The following is a 21484-nucleotide window of genomic DNA, read 5'->3' on the forward strand; positions in this document are numbered from 1 at the left end:
AGAAAAAATGGCTTTATGTAAAAAATAAACTTGGAACTTTCCACCAGCCAATTGCGTGTAGAGGTAGGACTTTTGTTCTCTCTTATGGTGTTACTTGACAGTACATTCCATGTGCTGACCTACACGGTTGCAACTTATCATGTTGCAGATTTGTCCGACAAGGATTAAGTTGCGAGGTCGTTGTTCTGCACTCAGTTTTGCTAGTGGAGTTGGATGGACTCGTTATTTTTAGATGCTTCCACGGTTTTTTTTCTTTAGATGGCCTTCAGTCATATTTATGTAACAAATACTATATTTGTGGCTTATAGATGTAATAAAGTGTGTGATTGAACTATGTTATTTCATCGAGTATTGTGTGTGCTAGCAAACCGATCCAGGGACTAGCATAGTAAGCACGCAGGCTCCGATCCATTCAGGTTGGGTCGCTACACGTAACCACTAGCAATCAAATTCTTTCTTTTCTTCTCTTTTTGCATTTTAGACGCCCCCTACTTCCACTTGCTTCTACTCTCTGCAATTTCCTTTTCACGTTCAATTTGCATATTTTTGGGAAAACTAAAAAAGTTAAGTTAGATCATTTTTTCTTACACTCTATGAAAAGAGTCCAAACGTAGAAAAGTGTTAAATTTAGCAAGGTCTATTTTCTTGCATTATATCCATAATTAGAAGAGAAAAGCAGTATATCCTAGATTTATTTTCCCCGCCGTGTGTTGAAAGCCCAATTAGGAATATGCCCTATTAAAGTTCAAGGATGAAATGTTCACTCTAGCCAAAGTTTCATGATGAAGATTATGTCTTGTTTATTTCTTATTCTGTTCAAAAAAATTCAATGAAGAAAATATATTAATATCAAGAAGATATATTCTCAGCAATTAGGACATGCTCATGATAGCACTATACTTCGCCACCACCGAATCATTGACTTTACTTATATGTGTCATAGCTTGTACAATCTTCTCATCATTTTTAAAGAATACCCGCAAGCCATGCTATTATAAATTGCATTGGCTGATGCAGCATCTTTTTCCAAAAAAAATATGATCACATCATTTATGCCGTCCTCGATTGATGATGTACAAAGATAACATTTAGTTTGATCTACGTGGGACATTAAATTGGGAGGCCAACTGAATTTTGTATGTCGAAGATCGAGTCCTTGATCTCAAATGCAACCTGTAGCTTGGGAAAAAAATGTTTTTATATTAAAGGATTATGTTTAGTTGGCATCTATGCAGGTCATTAAGTTGAGAGACCCATTTACAATTTTTCGGCTACAAGATCAAACTGCTATGATTCCTTAATTTATGAAGGTCCACCAGGTTAATGGCCGGTATATTCTAATTAACATGGGATTTTCTAGTCTATTTCCCCATTTTTTATCCGCATTGTTCATCTAGTATATAATAGGAGATTTGCATCTTTTTAGGGAAACCAACAAAGTTAAGTTAGATCATGTTTTTCTTGCACTATGAAAAGAGTCCTAATATAATTAATGCATTGAATTTACCAAGGCCTAACTTCTTGCATTATATCCAAAATTACAGGAAAAAGAAATATATCCTAGATCTGTTTTCCCTGCCATGTGTTGAAAGCCCGAGTAGAAATGTGCCCTATTAAAGTTCGAAGATTAAAATTTCACTGTTGCTGAAGTTTAGTGATGAAAATGATGTCTTTTTTTCAACTTCCTATCCTCTGCAAAATTTCAGATAAAGATAATATATTAATGCCAAGACGATATATCCTCGACAATTAGGATGCGCTTGTGATAGCACTAGCTATATTTAGCCGCCATCCAGTCATTGACTTTAGCTGCCATCCATAGCGTGTACCATCCTGTCATCAACTTCAAGTAACACGCGCAAACCGTGCAATTTATAAATTCCGGTGGCTTTCCGGTGGCTTCAAGAAGGGAACGGCGCAGATAGCGCCGCCGCCGCCGGCCTTAGCAGACGCCGAAGGCAAGTTTTTACCCAGATCAGTTCGAAGGGATCCAACTCTCGTGCACGGGCCGCCGTCACCACCAGCACCACCAGGCAGAACCCTAGAGCACCGGCAGATCAGCGAGCTGCCGGCACCACCGCATCCAGATCGCCGGCCACGCCGGGCCGCCGCCATCCCCCGCGCCGTCCGGGTCAGAGACGGAGCCGCCGACCGTGCACAGGGACCACCGCCGCCTGCACACGCCGGAGCGCCGCCGAGAGCCCAGCGCCCGCCACCGCTTGCCGAGGGCCATCACCGCGCGCCCTGAGCGGACTCCCACGCACACCATGGGAAACTGCCATCGCCCCCAAGCCCGCGCCGCCAACCACCGCTGCGATCCGCCCGCGCCAGATCTAGCGAGCCATGGGAGAAGAGATCCCGCCGCCGCCGCCGCCGACCGGGCTTTGCCCGGCGGCGGCGAGGAGGGGAGGTCGGGGGAGGGACGAGGACGCGGCGGCGCTAGGGTTCCCCCCCAGTCGCCGCACAGGGGCGACATGGGAGGAGTCGGGAGGCTCTGTGTTGTATACACTAGTCTGTTGCTACTGTTGTGATCCTCTAGAATTTCTACCTTCCAAATATAATTAATGCATTGAATTTACCATGGCCTATCTTCTTGCATTGTATCCAAAATTACAAAAAAAAGAAATATATCCTAGATCTGTTTTCCCTGCCATGTGTTGAAAGCCCGAGTAGAAATGTGAGCTATTAAAGTTCAAAGATGAAAATTTCACTCTAGCTGAAGTTTAGTGATGAAAATAATGTCTTTTTTCAGTTTCATCCTCCTCTGCAAAATTTCTGATAAAGATAATATATTAATACCAAGACGATATATCCTTGACAATTAGGATGGCTTGTGATAGCACTAGCTATATTTAGCTGCCATCCAGTCATTGACTTTACTTCTATATGTAATAGCGTGTACCATCCTGTCATCAACTTTAAGTAACACGCGCAAACCGTGCAATTTATAAATTCCGTTGGCTTTCTGACTTTACATTTATATGTCATAGCGTGTACCATCTTCCCATTCCGCATGTAGGAGCAATCCAATATCTAACTTTGAAGGTCGATCTTTCTGATTGTCTAATAACGCTGGGCTGCGAGCTTATAAATAACGCTGCTCTCTTGGTACTCCTGCTATCAATGTTCCATTGAGACACACCTCACGGATGAGTTCAGGAACCTGGAAAGAATCGACTTGTGATTGAGGTATGCACATACTACCTATGCGTTCTCCTTTCAATTTGAGTGAATTCTCTGCTCAAACGAAACTGGCACTGCTATACCGTCATGTGCTACGCTTTACCTACATATGTTTCATATATCATCTTATTTAGATTAACTGAATACTGAGAACAGAGCGCTAGTTTCGTGGCTGGAGTTCGCATTGCAGTGGCAAACCCGCTTTTGAGTCCGTGTAGTGGGCTCCGCTAGGGTGCTATCCGCAATTTAAATCATGGAGAATTCTCATCTTCCACCTAAATAACAGACAGTTATTGGAGTGATTCTTCCCCCTTTAGCCAACGTTTCTTATTACTGGAAAAAAACTCACCAACTTAATTGGTAGGTGTATAAACGGCACTCGACCGACCTTTTTTCATGGCATCAACCGATCAACGTCTTGTTGTGTCATGTCCACATCTACAAAATCAACCTCAGCCATACCGACAGCTCAGCTAGAGGACAAATTATGATCTCACTTAGTTAGCTTATTCCCACAAAAACAAATCCCAAGAAAAATTTCTTAGGCCTTAGGTGGTGTTTTTCTTTTTGCGAAACTAGCAAAACCATGTCAAAGCTCTAGTTCGTGACATCTCCTAATGCAATTAGGGTTGCTAATTTTTGGCCCACAGAGTACTTTCTGACCCCTGTTTTGTTCAACCAAAAATGAACTAGATTCAAATTGATGTAAGTATTAATTTAGTTCATTTTGTTAAACTAAAGATTATCAAAGAATACTCTTAAAGTGTTATTTCCTCAAAAACCTACAGCCAGCACTTACAAGTTGTGAGATAATCCCCTGTCCTTGATGCAACCAACATGCGGTTGAGCTACCGGCAAACCACGGCCTTGTATGGATAAGCACAAGCTTGGGTTATTTTCCCATTCTAACATTGTGAGAACCAAGAAATAAACTGAATAGCAAATGTGAATCACCTTACAAATTAAACACACGTCAGTTTTGTCATCTCACTAAATTTAATTGTATAGATACATGCATATCTAACTTACTACCTCAATATATGTTCATGTTTTTTGCAGCGCCAGTCATATTGGGTTCATAGTTGGCTGCCTACATAACTATTAGACACGACATCATGGACATGCTGGCAACTAGAACCACATGGTTGGCCATAGCTCTCTTTTTCATAACTATTGTATCCACTAAGATTTCAAGATGGAAAAGCAATATCCATCATTTGCCCACAAGACCACTTCCACCTGTGGTGAATGTCCTTGCTCTCTTACCTTCGGTTTTTAAAAAGGGTTTTGGGGTTACAATCAATGATCTATACACAAGGTACGGCAGTGTATTTACAATAAATTTGCTTGGGCCAAAGATAACCTTGTTGGTTGGACCAGATGTCTCGGCTCATTTCTTCCAAGGGCTCGAGTCAGAGATTAGCTTTGGTAATTTTGCCGAGGTTACTGTTCCCATCTTTGGCCAGGAAGTTTTGTATGGTGTAGATGTCGCAACTCGCAGTGAGCAAGTAAACTTCCTGCTTGATATATTAAAGCCATCCAAGTTGCGAAGCCTCGTTGATCCCATATTTCAAGAAGTAGAGGTACATCTAAAAGAGCCCTTCACTTTATTTTGACTCCCTCTGGATTTTATTCAATATCACTATTTAAGTTTTTTGGTTTCATATATTCTCCAATACGCCTCTTCTAGAGGCAGTTTGCTTGGGTAAATTCCTTTACTTAAACTAAGTACATACGTAAGTTGACTATACAAGTACATGTGTTTTCGCAAGATGGCGTATGTGCTGGACCTGGTTTTGGCATTTGTCATTAGTTTTGGATGTAAGATATAGATGACAAGAGTAGTGATACCATGCATGTACGTTGCACTTGACTGATGGCTTTCTTATACTACTATGTAGGCCTACTTTGCAAACTGGGGACATGATGGCATAGTTGATCTTAAACATGAACTTGAGCAGGTGCTCATGTTTATCTCAAGTCGGTGCCTACTCGGATATGAGGTTCGGCAGATGATGCTGAAAGAAGTATACTCACTGTTCCATGAACTTGAGAATGGCTTAAACTTTTTCAGTTACTTGTTTCCATATATTCCAACTCCGACAAACCGCCGACGCGACAAGGCACACAATAGGCTGAAAGAAATATTCACCACAACTATCAGGTCACGCAGGAGTTCTAGCCGTGCCGAGGAGGATGCACTACAGAGGTTGATGGATTCCAAGTATAAAGATGGTCGCTCCATAACGGACGGAGAAATTTCTGGCATGGTCATGGCCCTCATCTTTGCTGGAAAACACCCAAGCTCTATCACTAGTATATGGACCGGAGCTTTCATGTTGAGCAACACCAAGTTCTTAATAGCTGCCATGGAGGAGCAAAAGCATATCCTTAGCAAGTACAAGAACCAAATAGGCTATGATGCCTTGTTAGAGATGGATACCCTGAATAGATGCATCAAGGAGGCGATTAGGATGCATACACCAGCACAAATGTTAGCTCGCAAGGCACATAAGAAATTCAAGGTGCAGACCAAGGAAGGCAAGGAATATGACATACCTGGAGGGCATACTGTTGTAATCCCTACGGCGTTCAACAATAAGCTGGCACACGTTTACACTGACCCTCATGTGTATGATCCGGATCGGTTTGGTCCTGGAAGAGAGGAGGATAAAGTTGGTGGTGAGTACTCTTTCACGACATTTGGTGGTGGAAGGCATGTTTGCCCTGGCATGGCCTTGGCTTACCTGCAAATTAAGGTGATATGGAGCCATCTGCTAAGAAACTTTGAGCTCAAGCTAATATCTCCTTTCCCCAATGCAGACTTGAGAAAGATGGGCCAAGAGCCTAAAGGAAAAGTAATGATAAGTTATAAGAGACATCAATTGTTGCACTGCTAGCCATTGATAAGTAGTAATACTAATAATCATACCTAGTTAGTTTAGAATAAGAATTTGGGTATGGAAAGGTTCGTCCCGAAGAAGGTTTTCCTGCTGTCTCCAAATTCAGTTAGACTTGATTTCTTTTACTCCAAGTTGTAATTGGCATTATAAGCCTTCCTTTGTTGATCAGTACAGACAGCCAAGTTGAATCTATTTTCACTACCTCGTCTTCTCTCTCCTCTTCCCCTCGTGTTGCTGTGCCAAGGATGCCTATCTGCAATGGTTTGTAAAGCATAAATTTCTAGTAGATGCATGCAAGGCATACTTCCCCACCTTACAAGAGGTGAATGGAGCCTTATAAGACATATCAAACCATAAATTATATGAAGCACTACACGGAGACTAACTATAGGACATTTCAAACCGTAAACTATATTAAGAGGTGCATGGAGACTTATTAGACATTTCAAACCTTAAATTGTCGATAAATGTATGAGGTAGACTTCCACACCTTGCAAATCCACCACAAGATAAACACACAAAAAATAATGCTTCTATCCTACTCACTAAAAAAATTACACTGAACAAATAGTTGAGTTACAAATATAACAACAGACCAATTATAGGGCACGACACACCACCGCGTCTCTACCCTACTAGTAAGAAAATTATGAGGCATGATACATGCCTCTGGCTAACTTCATGCATGTTGATCTATTCATGTGCGTGTGTTCTGGTCCCGATGTCTGCTTGAGCACCGACGAGATTTCGGGTCCTACAACTCGTTTGTACTACATGGTACCCGGCGCGTTGCTGCAGAAATTTGCGGATAAGAGTTGATGCAATGATAAATTTTGCAAATCATGAAAGGAAACATATACTTGTTAGCTGGCTTGCTTGCCGTAGAGCTTGGCCTCTATGCTTGCTATGTACCTGTTGCATGGCCTTGGGTGATGCAGTTATTGGCTATAGGTAAAGTGTTAATGCAGTATGATTTAGTTTAGTAGCTAGCTACTGTAGCATTTTGGCAGGTTTGTTGACATAGATGTAATCAAGATTTGGGAAGCAATGTCATGGAAAATTTGACATGACATATTCTTATTTTTGAACCATTTGCATATGCAACATGAAAAAAGTGTATATTGACAACAATTATAGTAAAATATACATAATCATCTCAATAAGGTGCATAGTATCCCATATACATCACAATTAAGACTTATCAGTTGCATAAGATAATCCATGTCTCACTACATGCACACGATCCATCATGTAATAACTAACTAAATAAGAGTTTGACTGGATTACAACCTAAACCACAATATAGCAAATTTAAATAGAAGGCAGTTCAGACCATATATAGTTGCAAAAGATGAATCCATATCTCACTACATGCATAGGATCATCGAGAATTAGTAGTAATTAGAGTTTGACTGGATAACAATTTAAGCCACACACAACTAATTAAAATAGAAGGCAGGTGTAGTTCGTTGATGCGTGTATGTGTGCTTGACGATGTGCTGCACACGGTAAAAAAGAGAGCATCATGGATACAGTTATCATCGTGTAATTAGGCCAGCAGAGAGAAACTGGTTTTTTTGATAATTTTGTGTGGACATGAAACTGATAATACCTTCTTTTTATTGTTGTTATCATCTCATGCTTCTTAGTTGTTCACTATCACATTGTTGTCTGCAATGCTGCTTGAGGATAGAAAGCAGGAATGGTGGATCTTATATTTGGAATTTGGAATGCTCTTGCTTGTGCTTTTTGCCAACCTGAAGATTAAGTTCTATAGCGTCAATATCTACCTCTTTTTTATTATGGCATGTAAATATTGCATTGGTGAGAAATTCCATGGAAAAAATGAATATCTATATGTTCTTACCTCTCTTTGTTGGTGTTTTATCTTCTGTAAATTTAATGATTCTTTTAGCTAAAGGGTGCTTGTGAAAAAAACGACATTCATGAATGTCATGTTCAATCTAAACCTGTAGATTTAAACAGTGTTCTATTTTTTTACTCATTTTGACCATTCTCAGTGTCAATAGTTGTGTCTTGGCAAGAGGGAGGTGTAGTATTATTTGAGTTCTCTAGTGTTCGGATCATCGGACTATGAGTAGCAAAAGTTAAGTCATATGTGTGTATATAGAGCTTGTAACTTCTATTTCGTGGCTAATGGCAAACTTTTCAATACTTATCTCTGAAGATGGTTGGGTCATTAGTTCTTTGCTTTGATATGGTTGGAAGTATTTCATGGTTCATGTTAGTCTTTTGTAGGGAATTAGGTTGAAATTAAAGAAGAAAAATATATCTCTGAATGAATAGAAATCGTATAACCTTTGTAGAGGGCAACATTTGTGCATTGTCGACCAAGAAGCTTTTCTTTGGGACATACCTTATGGGGAACCTGGACATTGAATCAATCATCACTGCAACAAGTATAACACAAAATCTTTGTATGGACGGGCCCAAAGAATCTCATTTGGTGTGACATAGCGACATTCTTGATGATTATCTATTTCATTGATTGTTTCATATGATGAATTGGATGGTCCAGCATTAGACTCCATTTCCAATCTGGTACAATAAAATCCTTTTTGTCGCGTACTTGAATGGATATTTGTACATCCAGTATCATCAGTGAACTTTGTGAGGAACAACAAATATGTTATTAATTTCAATCCATTTTTATTACATATTGTGTGAAAGTATTCTCTAATATAGAGGTTTGCTCATAGAAATCATTAGGGTATTTTTTGCATTATCCTAAGTAACTTCTATTCCTAAGTAGTGTAGAATACTGGCGTACCAAGTGTCGGAGTAACACTCGGAAGGCATAATATTATTTTTACCCAGAGGCCATAATATTCGGTTGTGTTTCTAGCATGGAATGCCAAATTTCTTTGAAGTTTCCGTCCTTACTTTCTACCATGTATTGATTTGCGCTCTACAGTCCATAGATTTTCGTAAGGAACTCATACTAAGACTATAATAGGAAAATAAAGCACTCTTCTTGTTGTCAAATTAAATGAAAAAATCTGTAACATTTGATATGACTAACATTACCAAAGCCAGCAAATAAGTACGTATATGACTAACTGAGGATCATGAAGCAATGAACTTATATCTTAGAGGTGAGACTGCATACTAGTGGAGTAGCAAGAGACCGTGATAACCCACAAGTATAGGGGTTCACAACAGTTTTCGAGGGTAGAATATTCAACCCAAATTTATTGATTCGACACAAGTGGAGCCAAAGAATATTTGTAAGTATTAGCAGTTGAGTTGTCAATTCAACCACACCTGGAGATTTAAATATCTGCAGCAAAGTGATCAGTAGCACAGTAATATGATAGTTTGATAGTGATAGTAACGATAGCAATAGTAATGGTAACAGCAGTAACAATTTTTTAGTAGTTGAAACATTAGCAATAGCAATAGTAATGCAGCAAGAACAATATGTGAAAAGCTCGTAGGCATTGGATCGGTGATTTCGTTGGATGATATTCACCATATAACAGTCATAACCTAGGGAGACACAGAACTAGCTCCAGTTCATCAATGTAATGTAGGCATTGTTGGGGAACATAGCATGCAATTTTAAAAATTTCCTACACTAACGCAAGATCTATCTAGGAGATGCATAGCAAGGAGAGGAGGGGAGCATCTTCATACCCTTGAAGATCGCTAAGCGGAAGCGTTTATCAACGCGGTTGATGTAGTCGTACACCTTCACGATCCGTCTCAATCAAGTACCGGATGTATGGCACCTCCGCGTTCAGCACACGTTGAGATCGATGACGTCCTCGCCTTCTTGATCCAGCAAGACGAGCAAAGTAGTAGATGAGTTCCGCACCACGACGGCGTGGTGACGGTGTTGGTGAAGAACAATCTCCACAGGGCTTCGCCTAAGCACTATGGAAACTATGACGGAGGATAAACTAGAGGGGCCAGGGTTGCCGGCACACGGCTTGGTGAATCTTGATGTGTCTTTGGTGCTAGCCCTGGCCCTCTATTTATATGTTGAGCCTTGGGATCGAAACTTGGAGCAAAAGCCTCCTCGAAGTCGGGTTTGCCCGAAAGGCAAGAGTCCCACTCGGACTCCAGGACTAAACGCCACAATCCTTGGCGTATGGCCCAGGGCCAGACGCCAGGGTCTCCGGCGTTTGGCCTCTGACCTCCGCAAAACTTTATTTTGCACCGACCTATAGCCCCGTGGGCCTGACCCCTTGGCCTAACCATATCATCCAATATATGAATCTTTACCTCCGGACCATTACAGAGCTCCTCGTCATGTCCGTGATCTCATCCGGGACTCCGAGCAACATTCGGTCACCAACATCATAAGTCATATAATACTATATCATCAATGAACGTTAAGCGTGCGGACCCTACGGTTTCAAGAACTATGTCGACATGACCGAGACACCTCTCCAGTCAATAACCAATAGCGGGACCTGGATGCCCATATTGGCTCCTACATATTCTATGACGATCTTTATCGGTCGAACCTTATGACAACATATGTAATTCCCTTTGTCCATCGGTATGTTACTAGCCCGAGATTCGATCGTCGGTATCTTCATACCTAGTTCAGTATCATTACCGGCAAGTCTCTTTACTCGTTCCGTAATACATCATCCTGCAACTAACTCATTAGTCACTTTGCTTGCAAGGCTTCTTACGATGTGTATTACCGAGAGGGCCCAGAGATACCTCTCCGATACTCGGAGTGACAAATCCTAATCTCGATCTATGCCAACCCAACAAACACCTTCGGAGATACCTGTAGAGCATCTTCATAATCACCCAGTTATGTTGTGATGTTTGATAGCACACAAGGCATTCCTCCGATATCCGAGAGTTGCATAATCTCATAGTCGAAGAAATATGTATTTGACATCGAGAAAGCAATAACAATAAAACTAAACAGTCATTATGCTAAGCTAACATATGTGTCTTGTCCATCACATCATTCTCCTAATGATGTGATCCCGTTCATCAAATGACAACACAAGTCTATGGTTAGGAAACTTAACCATTTTTGATTAACGGGCTAGTCTAGTAGAGGCTTACTAGGGACACGGTGTTTTGTCTATATATCCACACATGTATCAAGTTTCCGGTTAATACAATTCTAGCATGAATAACAAACATTTATCATGAAATAAGGAAATATAAAACTTTATTATTGGCTCTAGGGCATATTTCCTTCAGGCATGTATTCCGTAAATAGTCTGTAACGCCTCGGATTCGATGCGCCAGGTGTCTGCCAGTTATTCTCCATCGCTGCCATGTCATTTGCTTGCGTGTTGCATTTTATCATGTCATCATGTGCATTTCATTTTGCATACATGTTCGTCTCATGCATCTGAGCATTTTCCCCGTTGTCCGTTTTGCAATCTGGCACTCCTATGTCATCCGGCGTCCCCTTCTTGTCCCTTTTCATGAGCGGGTGTTAAACATTCTCGGAACGGACCGTGATTTGCCAAGCGGCCTTGGTACACCACCTATAGACCGCCTGTCAAGTTTCGTGCCATTTGGAGGTCGTTTGATGCTCCAACGGTGGTTAACCGGGGAACCGCAAAAGCCCCTTCTCTTTGCAGCCCAGCACCCCTTCACCACAGCCCACTAACCCATCCAAACCCTCTCCATGCTCTCGGTCGTTCAATCATGATAGTGTGGGCGAAAACCGCTCCCCATTTGGACTCTCCTAGCTCCCAGAATCTATAAATGGGTCCTGCCCGTCCAAATCTGGGTCCAAACCCTAATTTCTCCTCCCCCACCGCGTCGGACACGTCCGCCGCTGTCCCTGGATGAATCCCAGCGCACCACGTCATCTCCTTGCACCCACTTCGCCGCCAGGCCCGCAAAGCCCACCGAGGGCCCGCGCAGACCTGGATCTCCGCCGCCGCTAGGCCCGCCCGGGATGGATCGGGGCTCGACCGCGCCGCCGCACCGCCCGCGCCGGCGCCGCCCCTCGCCTCCGCGCCGCCGCCACCCGCAGTCCGCCGCCTCCACGCGCCCCCGAACCGGCGAGCTTCTCTGCCGCCCGTCGCCTTCTCGCCGGCGCGCCCCGCGCCCCGAGCTGGCGAGCTCCCTCCACCGTCCGGCCCGCCAGGCCCCGTTGCCGCCCCGCCGGCGCCAGATCCGGCCGGCCGCGGCCCGCCGGCGCCCCCTCCGCCCGCCGCGCCACCCGCCTCCGGTGAGTCCTGCCTCGCCTCGAAGTCCGTGCGGATCTGGATCCACGAAGGTTGACTCCGAGATTTGACCAAGTCCCTCCGCTTTGCATATTCTGGTGCCAAATTTGACATGGCATAACTTGTTGCATATTGCTTCGTTTCGTGCGTGTAATATGTCAAAATGTTTGTTGTAAGATTCTCTACATTTCATTCCATTGTGCCATGTTTGTTTGAGTTCACCTTGATGCCCTAATCATCATTGCAAGAGTGCTATATGATGTTAATCTGCTGAGACTGTTATAACTTGATGATTTGTCATTTTTGTTGAATTTGATGTGTGCATCTTATGAGCATGAGCTCTACATGTGTTTTGTGCTACATCATGCCATCTTCACAGTTGTGCCATCCATGTATTTTTGTGTGTCTTTTAGTGAGTGCATCGAGCTTGTTAAATAGGGTACTTGTTGTTGTTGTTTTGCTAGGCTGATTCTGTTATATTATGATTCTATGTAAACCTGCTGCTACCACTCATTCTATGCATAATCTGAAGATGTTCACTAAGGATGTTTTGTTATACATGTCATGCTCTATCCATTCATGCCCCTGGTTGCATTTGTAGCCTGCTGTAACATGTTGTTATCTTGCTCCAAACTTACTAAATAATGTTGCTGTCAGCCTGTTAACATTAAGTTCAATGTTGCCATGGTTGTTGCTAGTGATCCATGCACCCTATGAACTTGTTCTTGATATGTTTAGCTTCATAAACATGTTTTCTTACTGTTGGTTGCCTTGCCATGCCATGTATTGCTCTGTGGTGAGTGGTTCAAGCTCACCAACATGCCTACTTATTGCTGTTTCTGCCATGTATGAATGTGTCATATAACTTTCCATGTTTACATGGGTGCCATCATATTTTCTGTGCCCTTTTGGCTCATGGTCAGTACGGGACTTTTGTTATATGCAATTAGTAGATTCATGACATGCCTTTGTTTGCCATGATAAGTTCATGTAACATGTTGTTTGATAACTCTAAGCATTGCAACCTGATGTTATTTCTGCTAATGACTGAAATTGTTATTATTTCCAATCTTGCCATGTCATTTTGAGCATGTTTTAGTAGTTTCTGGAGATAGCTCAGTGTTCATGTTCTGTCATGCTTTACCTGTACATCACGTCCATGCCTTTTGTTATCTTGTTAGGATGTTGTAGCATATTGTTTTGATGCTTTCTAGATGCTTAGTTGCTGTTTTGGACAGCTTGTCGTTATGTTTTGTATAGAGTGTATGTGTTGAACCGTTGCTCCGTTTTGAGTGTGCTCTATATGAAACTTGCTTAGAATTGCATGTAGCTTCATATTATCATGTTGCATCCTTGTTCTGAGGTGTTTGCTTGATGTTTGGATGCATTTAGCATCAATGCCATGTTTAACTTGTTTTGCTCATATCTTCTAGGTCGTAGCTCCGAATTAAATGAACTTTATAGGTAACTTGACTGGAATATCGTGTAGATCATCTTGGTGCATCTTAACTTGTTGTTTAACAACTTGAACATAAGGTTTATTCAGTTCTGGACCAATTTCTAAATTTGCATATGAGGACTTACCGGATTTGTTATATGTTGTTTCCGGCCTCATCTAAACTTGCTTTGATGTGTTGCTCTTGTTTGCATCATCTTGTGCCATGAGTAGCCTCATCTAGCCTTGTCATGCATCATGCTTGGTTGTGCATCATGTCTTGTCTATGTGTGGTGTGTTTACCATGTTGTGTGCTTCTTTTCGATAGTTCCTGTTTCATTGCGATCGTGAGGATTCGTTCATCTACGCTTGGTTTGTCTTCATCCGTTCGTCTTCTTCATGGACTCATTCCTCTTCCTAGCGGGATTTCAGGCAAGATGACCGCTACCCTGGATCTCACTACTATCATTGCTATGCTAGTTGCTTCATTCTATCGCTATGCTGCACTACCTATCACTTGTTCCTCAAGCCTCCCAATTTGCCATGTCAGCCTCTAACCTTTTTCACCTTCCTAGCAAACCATTGCTTGGCTATGTTACCGCTTTTCTCAGCCCCTCTTATAGCATTGTTAGTTGCAGGTGAAGTTGAAGATTGCTCCATGGTGGACAGGATTATGTTGGGATATCACAATATCTCTTATATTATTGATGCATCTATATACTTGGTAAAGGGTGGAAGGCTCGGCCTTATGTCTGGTGTTTTGTTCCACTCTTGCCGCCCTAGTTTCCGTCATACCGGTGTTATGTTCCCGGATTTTGCGTTCCTTACACGGTTGGGTGATTTATGGGACCCCCTTGACAGTTCGCTTTGAATAAAACTCCTCCAGCAAGGCCCAACCTTGGTTTTACCATTTGCCTCACCTAGCCCTTTTTCCCTTGGGTTCCCGGAGCCCAAGGGTCATCTTTATTTTACCCCCCGGGCCAGTGCTCCTCCGAGTGTTGGTCCAACCTGAGCGATGTCCGGCGCCCCCTGGGCAACCGGGGTCTATGCCAACCCGACATCTGGCTCATCCGGTGTGCCCTGAGAACGAGATATGTGCAGCTCCTATCGGGATTTGTCGGCACATCGGGCGGCTTTGCTGGTCTTGTTTTACCATTGTCGAAATGTCTTGTAAACCGGGATTCCGAGACTGATGGGTCTTCCTGGGAGAAGGTATATCCTTCGTTGATCGCGAGAGCTTATCATGGGCTAAGTTGGGAAACCCCTGCAGGGTATAAACTTTCTAAAGCCGTGCCCGCGGTTATGGGCAGATGGGAATTTGTTAATGTCCGGTTGTAGATAACTTGACACCAGATCCGAATTAAAACGCATCAACCGCGTGTGTAGCCGTGATGGTCTCTTTTCGGCGGAGTCCGGGAAGTGAACACGGTTTTTGGGTTATGATTGACATAAGTAGGAGTTCAGGATCACCTCTTGATCATTGTTAGCTTCACGACCGTTCCATTGTTTCTCTTCTCGCTCTCATTTGCGTATGTTAGCCACCATATCATGCTTAGCCGCTGCTGCAACCTCACCACTTTACCCCTTCCTTTCCCATTAAGCTTTGCTAGTCTTGATACCCATGGTAATGGGATTGCTGAGTCCTCGTGGCTCACAGATTACTACAACAACAGTTGCAGGTACAGGTTTTGCGATGATCATGACACGAGAGTGATGTTTGCTTGTCTTGGAGTTCTTCTTCTGCTTCTTCTTCGATCAGGGCATAGGTTCCAGGTCGGCAGCCTGGGCTAGCAGGGTGGATGTCATTTGAGTTTCTGTTTGTGTTTCATCCGTAGTCGGATGTTGATCTTATGTATGATGTGTTGTTGTATTCATGTGGCATTGTATGCCTCTTGTATGTATTCCCATCTATTATGTAATGTTGATGTAATGATATCCACCTTGCAAAAGCGTCTTCAAGATGCGCTTCTATCCTTGGTGGGACCTTCGAGTTCCTTTAGGATAGGGTCGCATCTTGGGCGTGACATAGTCATACGTGCTTATGACAAAAAACTTGCATGACATCTTTTATCCTACCCTCCCGTGGCAGGGGGGTCCACAAGGAAACTAAGGGATATTAAGGCCTTCTTTTAATAGAGAACCAAAACAAAGCATTAACACATAGTGAATACATGAACTCCTCAAACTAAGGTCATCACCAGAAAGTATCCCAATTATTGTCACCTTGGGGTTTACGGATCATAACACGTAACAGGTGCATACGACTTGCAAGATTGGATCAAAAATATAGATATAATGGTGAAAATATAAACGGTTCAGATATGAGATCATGACACTCGGGCCCTAGTAGCAACATCAATCTCAGAACATAGTGGATACTAGGGATCAAGCCCTAACAATACTAACTCGATTACATAATGAATCTCATCCAACCCACCACCTTCCAGCAAGCCTACGAAGGAATTACTCACTCCCGGCGGTGAGCATCATGAAATTGGTGTTGGAGGATGGTTGATGATGACAAAGACCAAAGATTCCCCTCTCTGAATCCCCGAATGGGCTACAGATCCGGCCTCCCGATGAAGAACGGGAGGTGGCGGCGGCTCCATATTGTAAAACGGATGAAACTTTGTCTTCTATTTTTTCTCCAAAATTTTATATAGTTGGTATTAGGGTCAGCGGAGCCTCATGGGCCCCACTACCCACTAGGGAGCGCTAGAGGGGGGTGCCCTGGTGCCTAGTGGGCAGCTGGGGGGGCCCTCCAACAGGTCTTGGTTCTAGTATTTTTTATTTATTCCAAAATAATTCTCCAAAAAGTTTCGTCCAATTCCGAGAACTTTTATTTCTACAAAAAAAACTACACCATGATAGTTCTGCTGAAAACAACGTAAGTCCGGGTTAGTTTCATTCAAATCGTGCAAATTAGAGTCCAAACCAAGAGCAAAAGCGTTAGGAAAAGTAGATACAATGGAGACGTATCAACTCCCCCAAGCTTAACCCATTGCTTGTCCTAAAGCAATTCAGTTGACAGACTGAAAGTGATAAAGAAAAACTTTTACGAACTCTTTTGTTCTTGTGTCCATATATATGCTTAAATAGTACCTAGGTTTTCAGCAAAGATCATAGCTAACCATGCACATAATAACTCTTAGAAATTATAGTCACTCATATCACTGGCATAATCAACTAGCGAGCAATAATAAAATATTTCAAATGCCAACACTTTGTCAAAACAATCATGATTTAATATGACAATAATGGTATCTCCCTAGCCCTTTCTGAGACCGCAAAATATAAATGCAGAGCACCTCCAAAGTTCAAGCAACAACTAAACATTGTAATTCATGGTAGAAGAGATCCAATCATGATGCATTCAACATTGACTATACACAATGCATGAGGATGACAATAGTGCTCTCAGGACTGGTGCTTGTTGGAGAAGGTGATGACTCAACATAAAAGTAAAATAATATGAAAGTAAATAGATAGGCCCTTCGTAGAGGGGAGCAGGGATTTGCAGAGGTGCCAGAGCTTGAAACTTAAATCAGAGATAGATATAATCTTGGGAGGTACACCCTTCCTGTTAACGTTACGACCAAGAGTTTTCAATATCTTCCATGGTAAACACATTAGCAGTGGTTCCCAAGTGATAAAAGTAAAGTTTACTCCCCCTCCACCAACAAACACAAGCCATGGCTAGCTGAATCCACAGGTGTCGTCCATGCCAACAACAGTCCTGGGGGAGTTTTGTTTAATTATTTGCATTTTTTTATCATGGGACTGGGCATCTCTATTATCAGCTTCTCTCGTGCAAGGACGAGTGAATAAACACTCATCATGAGAATAACTCGCTTAGCATGGAAGATACTGACCACCCCCTGTCGCTCCATGAGCTCCATGAGCGGTCCGGGCACACAAAACAGATGTTCATTTGAAATTTTGGAGGTGACACATACAAATTTACTTGAAACGGCAGGGTAATACCGCATATAGGTGGATATAGTGGACTCATCTGGAATAACTTTCATTTAAGAATTTTGATGCACAAGCAGTATTCCCTCTTAGTACAGGCGGCAACTAGCAATTAGATTGAGAAGCGACCAGCTAGAGAGCGAAAACAGATTGCAGTTCCCATTCGAGTGCATGGTAGAGGTGACTTGGTTACAATGTTTACTGGAGGATTTTGGTGTTTCTATTACTAAACCTACCACCCTCTTGTCTGACAGCACATGCATGAGCTTACCAAGCATATTGGTGTTGATGCTTCTTATGTGCGCACTATTGTACATGATCATGTTATTGCTCTTCAATATGTGCCTTACGAGTTACAGCTAGCAGACTTCTTCTCGAAAGCCCATACTAGAGCGCAACATAGATTTCACATCTCCAAATTCAGTGTTCTAGATGCATCATTTTTCCGCGAATACGCTAAGGATGCGTATCTTTTCATTGATAGAAGGAGAGTATTACAACATGAGATTATGACAACACACTATGCCATGTACACAGGGGAGCGTGGAAGTGGTCGCTGAGCAAACAGATGGGGTTGCTCATTCCCTCAACATCCTACACTAAGTCTCTGGAATGATGTTACTAGTCGAAGTGGCGCTCGCCCTAGCCCACAGGCGCGCTTCGTCTTTGATTGTAGAGCATAGGTGAGAGACGGAGAGGCAGTCAACGTCGAAGGTGCAGCCATTGCAGTGCTTCCAAATCCACCAAGCGGTGAGGATGATAAGGGAGGCCAATCCTTTACAAGTGGCGGCGAGCGAGAGGGCGCAAGAAGATGCCCACCACGCAAGGAAGTCGGTGTCCTCAGTCGGCAGATCCGTAGGTGATCTAGCCCAAGCCAGGATATCATGCCACACCTGCCTGGATAAGGAGCAGCCAGCCAGCAGGTGTTGCATCATTTCGTCTTCTAGATCCATCATGAGTTTCAGGTGGGTGTTAGAGTTATATTAATGATGACCATTGACCTTTTGAATTCTAGTTGGCATTCTCTTGAACATATATATGCTCGCTTTGGCCTTCTAGTAATACATGTTGCATCAACAATGCGCGCAACCTCCGGCATTCGCAAGAAGGACATGTGCGGTGGAGTAGCTCCTCGAGAAGACTGCTGACCTTGTCGACACCGTTGCATGTGCCTCACGCGCTCATGGAACCACATGGAATGGACGCTTGTGCCGACATTTTGTCAAACAAGTTGGCTGCATGAATCCAGGAAGGCACTTCATCAATACTGAAAATAACATATATGGACAATGCAGTGTAGAAATCACAGATATATGCACAAACTTTTAAGGCAACTAAATAAGAAAATTAATTGTAAGTGAATTTCACACCGTAGGGGCTGCCACATGAGGGAGTGGTGGCAGGGCCCACCACCGTGCTATTGTTCTGTTCTAGCTCCCACGCTCGCTCGAAATCCCGGACCTACCTCCACGGTGTCCGTTTACTTTTTTGTCAATACAGATCGCACGTGGTTCTTTTTGTCAATACGAAAGCAAAGGTGGTCTTATTTCACAAAAAGTTGAATATAACAACACACTCAATGATAGACTCTACCCTGCTAATAAGAAAAAAAATACTGAGGCGTGATACATGCCTCTCACTAATTTCGTGATGATGTATTCACATGCATGTGTTTTTGGTCCTGATGTTTGCATGAGTGCCGACAAGATTTATGATCTAAACCGTTGCCCGCTCCTAACCATCCAGCACATACAAGCGTGGAGTCGTTGGTGGTGCACCCAATTTGTGACTAGTCGCTTGGTGAGCAGCACGAGCACCCTTCACATACAAGGATCGCCGGGCGAGTTATGTCAGCCAATCTCGTGGGATTAGAGTGGCATAGGTTCGCTCTATCGGACATATTGTTTCTCTCCGTGTCACCGAGATTTGCGGATATGCTCGTGGCAACCCGGATTAATACGATGGTTTTGGTGTGTACTCTCGTAGCGGCGAGAGCGCTTGAGTGCCCGACCGAGTGTGTCGTGGGGTGTTGGCTTTTTGGCGTTTTTGTATGTAATGTGGTGCTTTAGGCCTAGTCTAGCTAGACATTGTCTAGGTTTTCACATGATTTTCCTCAAATAAACCGAGCAATTTTTTGCTTTCCTTTTATTTATTCTTTTTTTGACATTCTCCTTTATGCGGTGCATTTCTCTTTGTGGATGTTCTTGTAATACCTCTTCTAATAATCAATGAATTTAGCAGCTCTTTTGTCAACATTAAAAAGAAAGAATTATGATCTGGGATCCTATACATAAAATGCAATGTAGGGGCCAAATTGCAATCTATATCTATGATCTAGGGTCCTATACGTAAAATGCAGGGACTAGTTTCTTACAAGTCTCTGTGTAAAATGCAACTTTTTATAGAGTAAAATTCATCGGTGGTCCCTCAACTTGCGTCGCCCGGTCACTTTGGTCACTGTACAAAAGAACTCACGCAATACGGTCACTGTGTATGGCGAACAGTGAAAATACGGTCACTGTGCGCCGTAGACGCAACGTACGCCGCCTGTTGACCACCTGTTGACCGTCCGGCTCCCAGTCCGCGCGCCAGGTGTCGCGACGAGGAGCGACCCGATGGCATATTTGCAGCCACCCCCCAAGTTATCGGATAGATCCCCGAAGTCCTCCCACGTCTCCACCTCCCCTGTCTCTCCACCCCCCTGTTCGAGACGATCAAACCGATGGAGAAGGTGACGGAGGTGCGGTGTGCTCATCGTCATGGTGCGGCGTGGTCGTCGCCGTGGTCGGCGCGGAGGGGTTTCTTCTCCCGGTGGTGAAGAGGAGGCGCCGCCGCCATCTCTCCTGTTCGTCGCCCCGACGGTGCCCCTGCCCCTGTTTACAGTAAGTAATGATTCCTGCCGTAAATCCTCTTATTTCTCTTCGATTCTTGTTTGATAGGGCTGGCATTGTGTTCGCCTATGATATGTGGTAGTATTTGTCGCGTGTATGGCAATTTAGGTTTAGGGTTTTCGAACCCAATTTGTCTGATAGGATTTCTGATAGGGTTTTAGGTTCTTGTCGAAAGGGTCTAATTTTCATCGATTCCACATGTAATAGGCTTAGGTTTCTGGCAGTTGTACCCGTATGTGCACCTTTGTTCGAATAGGCATATGTTTTGGAGCTTTGGTGTATGGAGAACATTGGGGATTTCTAGTGCTGTACTGTTCAAAAAGGTCATTACTTGTTCGATTTTGATGTGATCAATTATGCTTTGTTTTTGCAAGAGCAAGAAGTGAGAAGTTCTCAGTGTTGTTTCATCATGGTGGTTTTTTCATGGGTGAAGGAAGCAACAGGGCTTATGTTGATGGGCATACAGTTTGGTATGACAGTTTGGATAAGCTCACCTGGTCTCCAATAATGGTGGAACATATAGTAGAAGAGATTGGATGGGAGATGGCAGGCAGGTTGAAGGCATATTATCAAATCCCAATACTTGACATTACTCAGAATTCTTTGAGACAGATCAGATCTGAGGCAGATACTGATCAAATGATGACCTTTCTGTCTATTGGGCATCATTTCTTCAGTATTTATCTTGATCATGATGACACCTTGATTACTAAGAAGGTTGTTGATGATGTGGCCCAATTTCCAAGGGCTGAACTTCCACCAGTGTTTAGCCCTTCAAAAGATGGTACTAATCCTCATAGTAGCAAGCCTGCAAATTCTGAAGAAGACTGCCCTATACCAATTCGGGTTGTGTATCCAAACAATGTGCCCACATGAAGATGGCAATCCATTCATGTTTGTAAGAAGGCATTGCACATT

The 21484-nt window shown here is 43.1% G+C and overlaps 1 protein-coding gene across 1 annotated transcript; it reads left to right on the plus strand.

Moving 5' to 3' along the window:
• The first annotated feature begins 3097 nt into the window (after nucleotides 1–3097).
• LOC119306983 (obtusifoliol 14-alpha demethylase-like) lies at nucleotides 3098–6278 on the plus strand. Its single transcript, XM_037583061.1, has 3 exons — nucleotides 3098–3189; nucleotides 4243–4766; nucleotides 5085–6278. The coding sequence occupies exons 2-3, from the start codon at nucleotides 4299–4301 to the stop codon at nucleotides 6081–6083; spliced, it is 1467 nt and encodes a 488-aa protein (XP_037438958.1). The 5' UTR covers nucleotides 3098–3189; nucleotides 4243–4298; the 3' UTR covers nucleotides 6084–6278.
• Nucleotides 6279–21484: the final 15206 nt, after the last annotated feature.

The sequence above is a fragment of the Triticum dicoccoides genome, chromosome 5B (assembly GCF_002162155.2).
Source record: "Triticum dicoccoides isolate Atlit2015 ecotype Zavitan chromosome 5B, WEW_v2.0, whole genome shotgun sequence".
Taxonomy (NCBI): domain Eukaryota; kingdom Viridiplantae; phylum Streptophyta; class Magnoliopsida; order Poales; family Poaceae; genus Triticum; species Triticum dicoccoides.

What these genes read in the sequence shown, in the direction of transcription:
- LOC119306983 (XM_037583061.1), top strand. Translation starts at nt 4,299, where the DNA reads ATGGACATGCTGGCAACTAGAACCACATGGTTGGCCATAGCTCTCTTT. An exon ending in CCATATTTCAAGAAGTAGAG is followed by an intron (nt 4,767 to 5,084) that starts GTACATCTAAAA and finishes ACTACTATGTAG; the next exon opens with GCCTACTTTGCAAACTGGGG.